The 13,245-nt window shown below is 49.0% G+C and overlaps 1 protein-coding gene across 1 annotated transcript in view; it reads right to left on the bottom strand.

The window, feature by feature from the left end:
* The window catches only part of LOC112656802 (aldehyde oxidase 2-like), a 57,597-nt gene extending 44,883 nt beyond the window's left edge, over nucleotides 1-12,714 (bottom strand). The window contains exons 1-10 of the mRNA XM_049106448.1: nucleotides 12,681-12,714; nucleotides 9,022-9,173; nucleotides 7,885-8,053; nucleotides 7,637-7,686; nucleotides 7,477-7,570; nucleotides 5,394-5,503; nucleotides 3,790-3,974; nucleotides 2,961-3,138; nucleotides 1,302-1,394; nucleotides 30-199 (exon numbers count right to left, since the gene is read on the bottom strand). Coding sequence (XP_048962405.1) covers nucleotides 30-199; nucleotides 1,302-1,394; nucleotides 2,961-3,138; nucleotides 3,790-3,974; nucleotides 5,394-5,503; nucleotides 7,477-7,570; nucleotides 7,637-7,686; nucleotides 7,885-8,053; nucleotides 9,022-9,173; nucleotides 12,681-12,714 — 1,235 coding nt within the window. The remainder of the gene's footprint in view (nucleotides 1-29; nucleotides 200-1,301; nucleotides 1,395-2,960; nucleotides 3,139-3,789; nucleotides 3,975-5,393; nucleotides 5,504-7,476; nucleotides 7,571-7,636; nucleotides 7,687-7,884; nucleotides 8,054-9,021; nucleotides 9,174-12,680) is intronic.
* Nucleotides 12,715-13,245: the final 531 nt, after the last annotated feature.

The following is a 13,245-nucleotide window of genomic DNA, read 5'->3' as shown; positions in this document are numbered from 1 at the left end:
TTTTTTTGGAAAGTTTTCTATTTACTTACATGATTTTTGCATGGGCTCTGGTACTAGTCACCAAAACCATGAAAAGTTCTCTATCCATCGTCGGAATGTCATCACAAAATATGGCTTCACCTGTAGCATGTTTAAGACCTGATAGGTGCACGATGGGGCGTCCAACTGGGTCTTGGAGGGATTGGTGAGAATCCACACTCTACAGAGGGAGACAGAAGTTGCCCTGGAAAACTTGAATCTCCAGAAGTGGCCTGGCCAATTACTAACACTCTTGATTCAGAATTAAGAAATCAGTCACCCACAGGCAACAAACACTGGAGTGGGTCAGATGATAAATGTGACAATTTAATGATGTAACTAGACTGGGGAATTGTCTTGGCAGTTATGTGGCCATGCTGACCTTTTGGCAGAATTGTGGAGTAGGTGAAGGGGCCGCCTCCCCAGCTTCTCCTTTTGGCAGCTTTTCCCAAGTCATGCCCATGTACTGCTTTTTTTCTGGAATTCAGTGGGTCTCTCTGCCCTGCTGTCTTAACTTTCCCATGACCAAACCGTTCACCAGTAAAGTGATCACGATGATGGAGCTTAAAGTGATATAAATCCTGATGGTGGGGAACCCAAATCTAAGCCAAAAGCTTGAATGTCAACTTGAACAGGGCCTGGAGCTGCAGAGAGGGGAGGAGAGCAAATGGCAGTGGAGTCCACTCAGATCCAGACCAAGGTGCCTTGGCTGCCCCTGTGAGTGGCCCCAGAACATCACTGGGTGGATAAGGAGAGGGAGACAGTGTTTACTCTGGAAGTTGTGTGTGTGTGTGTGTGTGTGTGTGTGTGTGTGTGTGTGTGTAGATGGGGTCGGGGAGGGGCTGTATGCCAACAGATAATAACAGATACTTTCTAAATTGTCCTCCAGGAAGTGTGGGTTCAGGTACGGGCAGGGCTCTTGTTTTGCTGCCTGGAGATCAGATTTTGCAGTCAGGGCTGAAGGCTGAACCTTGCTACTTCTTGCTCAGTCCTTCCCACACACCTGACTTAGGTGCTCTTCAAACAAAAGCCCAAAGAACATCAGTTTGAGGACTATCATCAATTATGAGTCACGAGGCTGGTTCGGCCTCGAATGTGTGTAGTGGTAGCTCAGGCCTGATCTTAGATCCAGAGTCTTCTTGGCTAGGCCCAAACAAAGGGCAACGTACAGGCCAAAGCTAGAAAGTCAGAACTACAGATCACAACCCTGAAATGCTTGCTTTGTTCACATAGCTATAGCTTATCTTTTAGTTTCTAGTTTCCATTAAATTACCCTCACTGACCTGGTACCTTTGGACTCCCTGGGGTCCTGTGATGGGGAAATCTTCTAGAGCACTTAGGAATCCGTCTGGAATTTCAGGATAATGATGGCTGTCCTGAGAGACAATTCAAAACAATAAAGTTGAACTGATTAGTCTATGGTTAAGCTAGGTTTTAATTTGTGTGAAATGACGTGGCTAAAGTACCCAAGAAACTGCAGGACCCGGGTAGCCTCGAGGACCAAAATCCACATCACCTCCCAGGATCTCCCTTGATGAAGCTATCCTGCCCTCTTTTCCTTTCCCCAGAAGGAGGGACGGCACTGACTGCTTTGAATCTGATTCTCAAGTCACCCCAAGGAGAGAGAGGCCTGCCAGTGAGCTGGGTAAAGGCAGAAAAGACAAGAAAATTGGGGGCTGGATAAGCCATCCCAGAATGAGCTAGAGTTCACTGTACACAAAAGAAACCATGTCCTGATTGTTTTTCTCAGCAACTGAGCAATTCAGCAGTAAAACTGGGAAGGCTCTCTGGGTGTCTGAACACACCAAGTGTTTGGATTCAGAAATTAAATGGCAGTGATGATTCCCTTGGTGGATGTGGTTGGTGAGGGCCTACCTCTGAGTAAATGAAAATTGGACACTTTGGGTGACGTGAAGAGTGTTGGAGTAGGATGTGGTTGGAAACGGGGGGACAAGGTAGGGAGAGAGCTATATTCATGGTCAGGGAAGGAAACAGAGGGAGGGAAAGAGAATGTTTTACTTTGCTTAATCTATTCCAGAAGTTTGCAATCAGAAAGTCTAGAACCACTTCAATATTTGCATACAAATAAATTTTAGTATTTTTTTTGAAAAATAAAATTTTATTTTGTGTTTTATGTTGAATATAAAATTTCAGAACAGGCCAACCTAATCCATAGTGCCATGAAGCAGATCGGTGGCTGCCTGGGGGTGGGGGTAGGAGGATTTACTGCAAAGGGGCCAAAAGGTACTTTTTGGAGTGTTGAAAATGCTCTATACCTGGTTTGAAGGTGGCTACATGGGTTTGCACATTTGTTAAAACTCATTGAGTTTAAATAAGTGCATTTTATTATATGTAATTATACTTCAGTATAAAGTTGATTTTATTTATTTATTTATTTATTTATTTATTTATTTATTTATTATAGGTTGACTTTATTTTTTATTTTTTTAAATTTTTAAAATTTATTTATGATAGTCACACACACAGAGAGAGAGAGAGAGAGAGAGAGAGGCAGAGACACAGGCAGAGGGAGAAGCAGGCTCCATGCACCGGGAGCCCGACGTGGGATTTGATCCCGGGTCTCCAGGATCACGCCCTGGGCCAAAGGCAGGTGCCAAACCGCTGCGCCACCCAGGGATCCCTATAGGTTGACTTTAAAAGAAAAAGAGACTGCACACTGGAGGCAGGGCGCACCATGATGCTGCATTGCTCAGGGCACAAGGTGGATATCTGTGAAAGGAAGACAGCCTGGCATCCTGAGCCTCATGGAGCAGCCCCTCAGGGCTGGATCCCTGAAGGCGGGATGGCTGGGAATGGACGAGGTCCGGCTCAGAACAGGTGACAGATGATGGCACAGGCTGCCCACAAGATGGTTCTCAAATGTAGTAGGAAAAGCTGGGAGTTTTTGGCTGCAAGGAGCACATAAGTACCAGACCACTTACAGGCATAAACTTTGCCAGCTTCTTCAGTTCCTGTAGAACTTCTAGGTAGAATTTGAAGAAGAAACTGACCACCAGAGTCCTCTTGAATTCCACTTTCCCCCCTGGGGCCCAGCCTGGGAGGGAGACTTCTTCCAGAAGCAGCCTGCAAGCTTCCTCCAGCATCAGCTCATCCCAGGGCCTGGTAGGGTTGAAAGGCAGGGATGGGACGAGTTCAAGGGCAGTTTCAATCGCCCAGTAGGTGCTAGATATTGGATAGTGACAATTTAGAGAACCCAGGGTCTCCTTTTATGAGTTGGAGGGGAACTTAGAAATCACCTAACCAAGTCCTTCAGGAAAACCCAGGCCTGCGAGACTGCACCGAGTGGCCTGAGGGTCATGGCAGGGTGAGGATGGGACCCTTTTGTTGCAACGTGAACCAAGGATGTTCAAGAGCCAGACCGTGCTGGAACTGGGCACTTAACAAATAGACAAATTGGGGACAATTCCTTTATGAACTGGACAGGCCTTTATTGAGGAAGAGCTAGAGTGTAGTCAGGCAGCAGCAGCAATAGGTGCCCTTGGACACTGCCTGGTGTGGGTACTGGAATGCTGATGTGTGTTCGAGAACCAGGGCTGGATGCAATCCTGGGCCAGTAGCCCTCACTCCTAATGAAATCAAAGTCCAGTGAGGTTTGCTATTAGGAAAATTACAGAAATAACAGGCAGTGGTTCTACAAATAGGAGTTTCCATCTTCCCAGGGTGTTAACAACATTTGCCAGAGCCAAATGTCCACCTTTTTTTTCTGACATCAAGCATCACCTTTGGGGTGCAGGGCGGCTCGTTGCTTACCTCCCTATGAGCCGCTGGCAGGATTTCTGTGCACTGACCATGACAGCCCCAGCCCCTCCGTAGGAGATGCTCAGGTCCTCAATAGTGCCTGTGCCTTCCTTGAGGAGGACTCGCATGCCAGCATTCACATCGGCCAAGGCATTCTGCTGGCACTGAGCCTGTCGGAAGGCTGACACAAATTCCCACTGTGGAGACAGGAACCATGTGTGTTGTTCGACATGTCAAAACAAAGAGACGGTTTCTGCTTCTTGGTGCCACTAACTAATCACTGAGACTCAATCTAAGGGGACACAAGAGGCACTTGGCACAATTAGAGGATAAGTCGGCGGCCTTCCCATTTGAAGTGAGAATGGGGTTCCCCCAAAGGCCCATCCCCAACACCCAATACCCTCAAGGACCAGGGATCACTGTGCATTCTTCCTGAGGCCAAGATGACTGGCTCGTGTCCAGCAGCTCTCTCTGCTAGTCTTCAGATGCTTCTGTCTTCGGGAGGATGGAGGATCCCTGCCAGCACAGGTGCTTTTAAATGCGATTTGCTTCAAGTGTGAAAGAGACCCCCCACCTTCCCCAGTTTGTAGAAACGACTATGTTTCCACTATGCAAAGGTCATAAGGGAGTTGAATAGAACTTTCTGACAGTGAACTAGGAAATCTTATATCAGGAACAAGAGTCAGGAGGGTGATGGCTGCCCCACTGGGCCCTTGGGCATGGTGACTGTCAGTGTTTTGACATTATTTTGACATGGGGTTGATGGCAATGACCTGTGACTCAAGTGTGTTTCCATCTGTGCAGCCACCGAGGGCACCATGCTTGAGTCAGCCTGGTTTTCTGTCTTGGGTCTTTACACAGATGCACATTTGACTAGAACACATTTCAAAGTTTCCATTCCAAAGGAAAAATAAATGAAGGTCATACATGGCTGGAAACATGACTTAATTTAAGACTTCCTGCATAACCAAGCTAACTCTTGGCTTTTGATCAGTGTGCGGGCGTGTGTGTGTGTGTGTGTGTGTGTGTTTATTAAATTGCCTCTCTCTGAGAAGACTGTCCTCCTGGATTCAGGTACAGTTTTGGGGAGAGACACAGAACACTGAGTGAGGACAGAGGACCCACTCCATAGCCAGCTGGACCCACTCCATGGCCACATCACCCCCAGATACCCCGCGTTAGCAAACCTCCGGAGGCCCCACGTTCCCATGAGCTGTTGGAGTTAGCTAGAGTGGGAAGTGGGGAGGCCCTGCCCCAGCTTCCACCTCTTTGTGGGTCAGGCAGAGAAACCCAGCCCGGAGCTGGAGAGCTTTAATTTCCGCCTCCCGGGTCGGCCTGTAGACCCGAGGCGGAGGCGAGGAAGCACGACGGCTGCCCTCAGCAGGCCCCACCCCGCAGCTGAAACAACAGCCCGGGCCGCGGCCACGTCCACACCCGGAGCTGCTGGCTCGAGGCTGTCTGCGGGCTTTGGTGCTGGGCCAGCCCACGGTGGACGGGAAACAGGTTTTTAGGGCAGAGTTATTTTCCTTCCATCTGTTTTCGGATTTCTAAAGATGACTGCATTCAGTCGTGAAAAGGGAAAAACAGCTCTCAGAAGCAGCCAGCAGAATTCTTACCGCGTGAGAGTGGGGGACGTACACAGACTCCAAGATCTCCTCTGGCTTAAGGTCTGCGCTTGCCAACCCGGCAAGAAAACGTTCGTTCAGAGGCATCTGCCGCGCACCTTCTGGTGAAGAAAGTGACATTTCTGCCCGGTGCAAGGGTGCGACGAGGAGTCGCTCTGCAGCCTTGAGTGTCAGCAAGGAAGGGGGAGAGGCCGCCTCGGGCTCCGTGTGCGCCCTCGGGGCACCGGGTCCTCTGCAAGCGCAGGGCTGGTGCGGCCTCCCAGCCTCCCCGCCTCCCGGCCTCCACCAGCTGGGCCTCTGCCTCCTCCAGGCCCCGCAGGCAGAGGCTGGTCAACGAACCCCACCTCGTCAACGCTCTGACCACAGTGGGGGGAGCTTCAGGGTTTGCTGCCACCAGTGGCCGAGCCCAAGTCCCGGTGTTTGCTTTGCCTTCTCGCTGCTGCCTTTGGCTTCTAAGCTGGACACCCTCACCTTTCAAACCAAGTGAGCAGCTCACGAAACCTCCCTTGAGCCCAGTTGTTACCAGTTAGTGGTGAGGACTGGCCCCCGCTGCTGGAAAGCGTGCTCTGTGGCCCCTCAGCAGGGGTGACGGGACCCAACCGTAGTCTGATGGGTTCTGTCCCCGACAAAGGCGGCCAGACGCTGGCCGGATCTAGGGGTGGTCGCGGGGGAGGCAGGAGCCCCCGAGGAGCCCCCGCTGCCCTTTGCTGCCCCGTCCTGCTGCCGCCACCTTGCTGGAGCGGGGCTGCGCTCAGGCTGCGCTCAGGCTGCAGGTGGCTTTGGTCAAGCGGGGGAAGCAGAGACCTTAAGCCAAAGGTGACGACCAACACCCGAGTAGAACCACACTATTACTAGTACCACTAGTACTACCAGTACTGGTGCCCCAGAAGGCTCTGCATGGGGGCCAGGCTCTCTTCGCTGTCCTGATGCCCAGAGTCTCGGCTTCTTCTTTCCTGGTCTTTGGGGGTCAGGCCGGGGTTGTCTCGGCCCACAGGCAGGGAGGACTCAGGAAAATGGCTGACAGGGCCAGGCCGGGGGAGGCCTTTCCCTTCCTCCCTCCTGGGTGGGCCCCATACTAGGCTGAATAGGGGCAGGAGAGCTTTTCCTCTGCACAAAGCCTCTCCCAACACTTCCTACCAACTAGGGATGGGATCATATTATGGCCAACAAACCCCTTGGGAGGATTACGTTGCCTGTGATATAATTCCTGGTTGGACACACCCCCAAAGTTCATGTGGGGAGCAGATTGGTTGCTTTCCTGCACCCTAGTCCTTGGGTCCAGTCAGCCCATAGGAGGGGCAAACGGCAGCTGGCCAAGTGAGATGGATGGAAGGGGGAGTATCTGATGGGCTGTGGGTGAGGACTGGGGAGGCGTGATGGCAGGGAGACGTAGAGGCCCCGGAGAGACGGCTTGTTGCAGACAATGGTCCACGCCACCCCCCCCCCCCCCGTGTCTGTCTCTATGAGTGACCTTGGCCAGGAGGTTGGATGTACTAGACGTGCTGTGTGTACAATGTCCAGCACAGCCTGGCACAGTTAGTGCCCAGCAAAGGGGCGTGTCGGCATCCTTGGAGCAGTGGAGGCACAGGAGGTTTCCAGGGAGACGAGGGTGGTTCTGCATGGAGCGGCCCCCAGGGAGTGATATTTTCAGCCAGTGTGTAAAATTAATCATTGCCTTCCTCCGCCCCCCCCCCCCCCGAGGGCCCACAGTGTCTGCAGTGTGTCTTCCCGAGACTTGTGGCCTCATGCACCACAGCTTAGAAGGGTGGGCATGGAGAGGAGGAGGGAGCAGTCCTCAGGCAGCAGAGGGCCTCCAGCTCAGTCTCTGAACACCACCCCTGGCTGTCCCATGGCTACGGTGGGGTGAGGGCTGTGTGTGTGCGGGGTGTGGTGCCAGAAGGAAGCACTAGCCACTCCCATGCCTCAGTGTGTCTTCCTCTAGGATCCTGAGTCGTGTCCCCCCCTCCCACGTGGTGGATTAAGAGCTAGAGACCAGGGCTTTCACTTACAATAATTCCCTAAAAGAAAGACGGAAAATCTTAGGTGCAGTTCAGAATGTTCTGGGGTAGCTTACCTACTGATATCAGATTGAGGGTAGTGTTGCCCACAGCCAAAATTGGATTCAGATCCGAATAGCAGTGCCGGCTTATAATATGTCCCCCTAAGGACTAAAGAGAGAGAGTTATAGCTTTGGTCATTTTATCCCCATCCTGTGCCCAACACCCCACATGCACCTGCTTAAGGTCCTCTTGCAGTGAAAGTGTCACAAGGAGTCTTGGTCTTCCTGGCAGAGGGACAGGAAGTTACTCACTTCTCTCAACAACCCAATGAAATTGATGCCATTATCCCCATTTTTCAGATGAGGACACTGGGACACAGAGAAATTATGAGCCTTGACCACGGTATCCTAGTGAGGAAGGGGCAGGACTGGGATTCAAGCCCAAGTAGGGGGCTCCATGGCCCATTCTGAACCAGCGCCAACTCAGGCTTGGCCACGGCACAGGGGGCTGTGGTGTCAGCTCCAGAGGTGCTCTCCTGCACCCAGCACTGCCTCCAAGATGGCCAGAACCCATGTGGCTGTGCTGGGGCTCTGGGGACCACACTGCTGAGAGCCAGTTGCCCTCTTGCTCTTCTTGGATCTTGTTGAGCCACTAGCATCTCAGAACATGGGAGGGAAATGACTGGCTGTTCAACTTCGTACTCTCCACCCCACATAGCGATGGAGCCTCCGGGGACCACCCTGGCTTGCCACGGTCTGGGCTGGGACGTGGATGAGGACGTTCCCAGTCTTCCCAGTCCTCTGCGAACAGCTCTAGTTTCTGCTGAGCTGACTTTGCCTCCCTGGACTCTCCCCTATCATACATCTACCTTTTGTGATTATATGAAATAAATCACATCTGCCCTCATGAATCTATAAGCATTTGAAGGCAGCTCTCATGATCCCTCTGATGTTCCATCCCCCACCATATCTCCTTCTGAGGTGGTTTCCAACCTCTTACCCTCCTGCCACCATCTCCTTGCCAGGCTGCAAGGTGTTAGAGTTCTTCGCAGGAGGAGAGACTATTTTGGAATCACTTGAAGAGCTTTTTCGAAGGAAATATGTCCTCCCTTAATTCCCCATATCCCAAGGATTTCTGACACCCCATTTGGGGTACGTAGCAGAGGGAGCAAGTATATTTTGAAAACCTAACTGTGCCTCTTCTGCTTTTTTTCTGAGGTCAGAAATAGCTAGACTTTAAAGTGTGACTCTCAGATCAGAGCTGCGGTCTGAACAGTATGGAGTAGAGAAGACTACCCTCCTTGTTTTAGGTACTAAACTTCTGTTAATGTCTTCTAAAACTAGATTAGGTTCTTTGATGGTCTTATCATGAAAATATGAAAGCTATGACCTCCCTTTCCCACCTGCATTACTACTTGGCTATTAGATTGAGCTTGACTCAGAGTCTTTTAAAATATATTTTTAATAATGCTTATTAAGTATTAAATATTTATTTATCGTGCCTGTCGTTTCAATCTGCTGAGACCTTTGTGCATTCTGATTCTGCTGATGCTTATTTCAGCACTGCAGTGAGATTAAGAAATAGGTGCAGTGTGTCGCATGATTGGCCACGGAACGTACTGCCATATTCCGGATCTGCTGGCCCGCCAGACTCTTCAGCTGCTTCAGCAGGGCTCGGTATGTCTGAGTTTTCTCCTCTGGAAGCTCAGAAACTCGCTCAGCCAAAATGTCTTTCACTTGGGCCAGACTGCAGCCAGCACCTATTATCAGTCCTAGGAGGCAAATTGTTTTTTATAGGTGACATGAGAGGAGCAACTGAGTTATAATCATGGTGCCGGGGCCTTAGTGTTCCACTGGTACATTTGCTCTCTACACTGGTTGCACGGGGAACCACTGGGAACGTAAAACAGCACAGATCCCTCACTCCCAGATCAATGAAGTCAGAATTTTTGGACATGTGGCTTTTTCAAAGACTCCTCAGGTAGTTCTCTTGTGTAGCCAAGAGGAACCCCTGGGATGGTCTGTACTCTTCTGTAGACAAATGCAAGGAAATAGAGGCTAGAAAGAGGAACTCACAGTGACAACTAGTAGGTAGCAGACCCTGTTAGAACCTTTCTCTACCCTCTCCTGACTGAACACAGTGAAATTATGCAAAACTGTTTCGTGATTAAGGGGAATAAATTTGATGGCATTAAAAAATGACAAAGGACTTTCAATTGCCTAGAGCATTGTCTGTAATCAATAATGCTTAAATTTTTTTTTTTTTTTAGATTTTATTCATGTATTTATTTGACAGAGAGAGCATAAGCAGTGGGGAGTGGCAGAGGGAGAGGGAGAAGCAGAGTCTCTTCTGATTAGGGAGTGTGACACAGGGCTTAATTTCAGGACCCTGGGATCATGACCTGAGCTGAAGGCAGATGCCTAACTGTCTGAGCCACCCAGGCGCCCCTCAAAAATGCTATGACTGGTGATTTGCACCTCTACAGGTAGTGTTGATACTCAAAATCCTTGACAACCAGTTCCAAGAGGATGCCAGCCAATCAGAATGAAAACAGCTCCTGGATGCAGGGAGCTTCCCTGGGTATTATATTAGGTGTTATTGGGTGTGGGAACACTGGGGTGGCCAGGGCAGTGGGAATGATGGGAGAGCATCCAGGAGGATCGGGGCAATGTTATTTGCTACTTGACAAGGAAGTAATTAAAAATTTACAGGTGTTGCAGGCATACTTGTGAGTATTGGCAGGATATTAGTACCAGCTTTGGGGTTTCCCTACAGTAGGGATGAAGGGTTTAGATCAATCTTTGAAAGTGAAGAAGTCACCCAAACCGTCAGGAGATCACTTAGTTGGCCTTTAAAATTAATCCTTGGGGGGCAGCCCCAGTGGCCCAGTGGTTTAGTGCCGCCTTCAGCCCAGGGTGTGATCCTGGAGACCCCGGATCGGGTCCCATGTCAGGCTCCCTGCATGGAGCCTGCTTCTCCCTCTGCCTGTGTCTCTGCCTCTCTCTTTCTCTCTGTGTCTGTCGTGAATAAATAAATAAAATCTTAAAAAAATAAAATTAAATTAATCCTTGACTTCCCTGGGTTTGTAGAACGAATAGCTCACACATAGAGTCTGATTTGACATCACTTTGAGGGCTGAGTTCTAACTTCAGTTAGTCTGTTCTCATCAGGTTTCGGGCCAGGCTTTGATTTTCCTCTTGTGGATTAATCTTTGAGAATATTTTACCCTCCCACCTAGCTTTATCTTTTATCAATATTAAAAATGTACTTGGCACAATACTTCCCCCACCCCTGCCAACATATCCTCATACACATAACATACCTGCAGCTTCAATAATCACAGCTAACCTAACTGATTAGGGAAACCACTATCTGTTCCTTATTATCCTTATACTAAGCAAATCTTGTCTAAAGGTAACTCAACTTCTCCTCCTTCCTGGAATATCTCAGTCTAGAGTCCTCACCCTGTTACTGCCCAGGGTTTCATAAAAGGCACTCCATAACGTGGGAGCACATCCCAGGCCCATCAGTGATGGTTCATTTCTTCCTATCCAGGGTCCATTGCAGCTTGGTTTTTAACTTCTGCAAAAATCCTGGCCATGCTTTTGCTTTCAGGAGCACTGGGAAGTCCAAGCTTGCTTCCTGTCATGCAATCCCTCCTGCCCTATAGTCCCAGAGCCTTATTCATGGGGAAGAAGTCAGAAACAAAAAAGATGTTGTTGTTATTCTTTTAAGGTCAGAAGCATCATATAGACCAGCATGACCATCTCTTATCTGACACAGGTAAACAGGGCAGTTCAGCCCCAGGGGAGAATAAAATGCTTGCTGTCTGCTCTGCTCTATTTCTGCATTGCTCACATCACCCCCTGACTTTGTGCCAGGCTAGACACAGCTATACCGAGAAAATTCTATTTACTATATTCCTATTCCTATTTCATTCCATCTTTGGTCGCAAAACCTCGCTTGTCTTCCAATAGAATTAGAAAGAGCTTCAACTTTGCTTAATTTTCAGAATGTGGGTTTTAACTTCATGCTTTTCAGAGCTCATGGGTCTACGGGATAAAGATGTAGGGACTTTCTGGAGCACTTATTACACTAAAGATTTTTGAGGGGGAAAACGTACACTGATATGGATCAGCATGCAAAATTTAAACAAACATAAGCCTTCACAGAAATTTATCCAGGGAGGGGTCCTGGGAAGGGGGAACACACATCTGGCTCCAATGTACTCCTCCCTCAACAGTCCCATCTGTTTTGGCAGTCTTCTGGGCCTTGGGAAAAGTTTGAGAACCTTGGGAAATGTTTTTTGGGGAACATTCTGCCACTAGAGGGAACTCACACTTTAATTTTAAGAGGGCCTGAGGCTGGCATACGGATTCTTCAGATTTCAGAATCTGGCTATGCTTTGTTTGCATATCCAAACTGAGCAGTCTGTTCCAACAACTGCAGGCCGCAGGGTGGGCCTGGGGGAAGGCTCATCAAGTAAGGAAAAGAGTTCTGAGTTGGAAATGGGAGATGTGTGGCTTGGTGACCTGGCCACCAGCCAGTTTGGGGACCTTGGGCAAGTCTACTCTCCTTTTGCTTCTTGGATTCCTCATGAGAAATTCCTAAAATGAGGGATTGGGGTTACACTGGGGACTCTGAACTGTGCTCTGAAGCATCCTCTCAAGCACAGACATAAGGGGGCTCAGTGACAGGGTGATGGTGAAAAATCTCCCCTCTCCTCCAAATAGAACAACATATTTTCATTTACTTATTCTGTTTAAGATTTGTTTTGAGGACACAGTTGTGCTAGAAAAGTCTGAAAACTGTGGGCTGATACCTGGGGTGAAGATTTGGGAAGGGTTTTCCTGCCTTAACCTCTTGCTTATACTGGTTATCTCTGCTCCCAATCCACCCATTCTACTACTCTCTCTTCTCTCCCTTCTGTTATCACCAAGATTTTGAGGGAATCTAAGCATATTCCCCTCATTTTCTGAGTGATATTCAGGTGTGCTGTCTGAATTGTCCTGAGGCTGAAGCTGTGAAGCCGCAGTGCTGGGAAAACCAGGAAGGGTCCCTTCCCTGGCAAATGGGTAGGGTAATGCCAGGGACGGGCATGCTTGCTGGCCTGCAGCACAGTCTAAGTTCGGCTGATGATGGTTAGAAGCCAGGAAGGTAGGACTCCTGGATGACAGTGATACAGCCAAGGCAAGTCCCCTCCCCTGGCTATCACTGATGCCCACGAGCACACAATGGCCCACAAGTTAGTCTTGACTCAGCTCTCAGTTCAGCCCACCATCTTGTTGCCCAAGATGACTTAAGAAAGTCATCATTACCACTGCATCCCAAATTCAAGTTCCTAATCCACTCATTCACTCATTTTTTTTTCCCATTAATTCATTAGTCAGTCATTGAACTGAGCACTTCCATGCATGTATTTATTTGCAGGTACTTACATGCCTGGAGCTCTGGGGGATGAGGAAAGGAATAAAATAAGGTTCCTTTTATCAAAGGGTTTACTCTGTATCTTGAAGGCAAATCTCACATGTTTTCTTCCTACTTTGTGAGTTCCACCTTGCATGATCAGTAGTATTTGCTTGTAGTAGGCCCTTAAAGACGTTGTCAGGGACGGAGGGTGCTCACCTGGGCAAGTCTTTGTCTCATTTTACCTCTTGCCGTTGTCCACATGAAATAAGTAGCATTCAAGTGTCAGATAGTTCTCTTACTTTCTCCTTCCAAAATCCTCCCTCCTGGGAATTGATTATTCAACTGATGGTTAGCACTAGTTCTCTTGCTATCTTCCTATCAAAATTTCCCTGTAAATTTATTGTCTTTAGATCACTATGGCATTTTATAGGCAA

The sequence above is a fragment of the Canis lupus genome, chromosome 37, assembly GCF_003254725.2.
Source record: "Canis lupus dingo isolate Sandy chromosome 37, ASM325472v2, whole genome shotgun sequence".
Taxonomy (NCBI): domain Eukaryota; kingdom Metazoa; phylum Chordata; class Mammalia; order Carnivora; family Canidae; genus Canis; species Canis lupus.
Note: the sequence above shows the minus strand (reverse complement) of the source record. Positions and strands in the feature narration are given on the sequence as shown.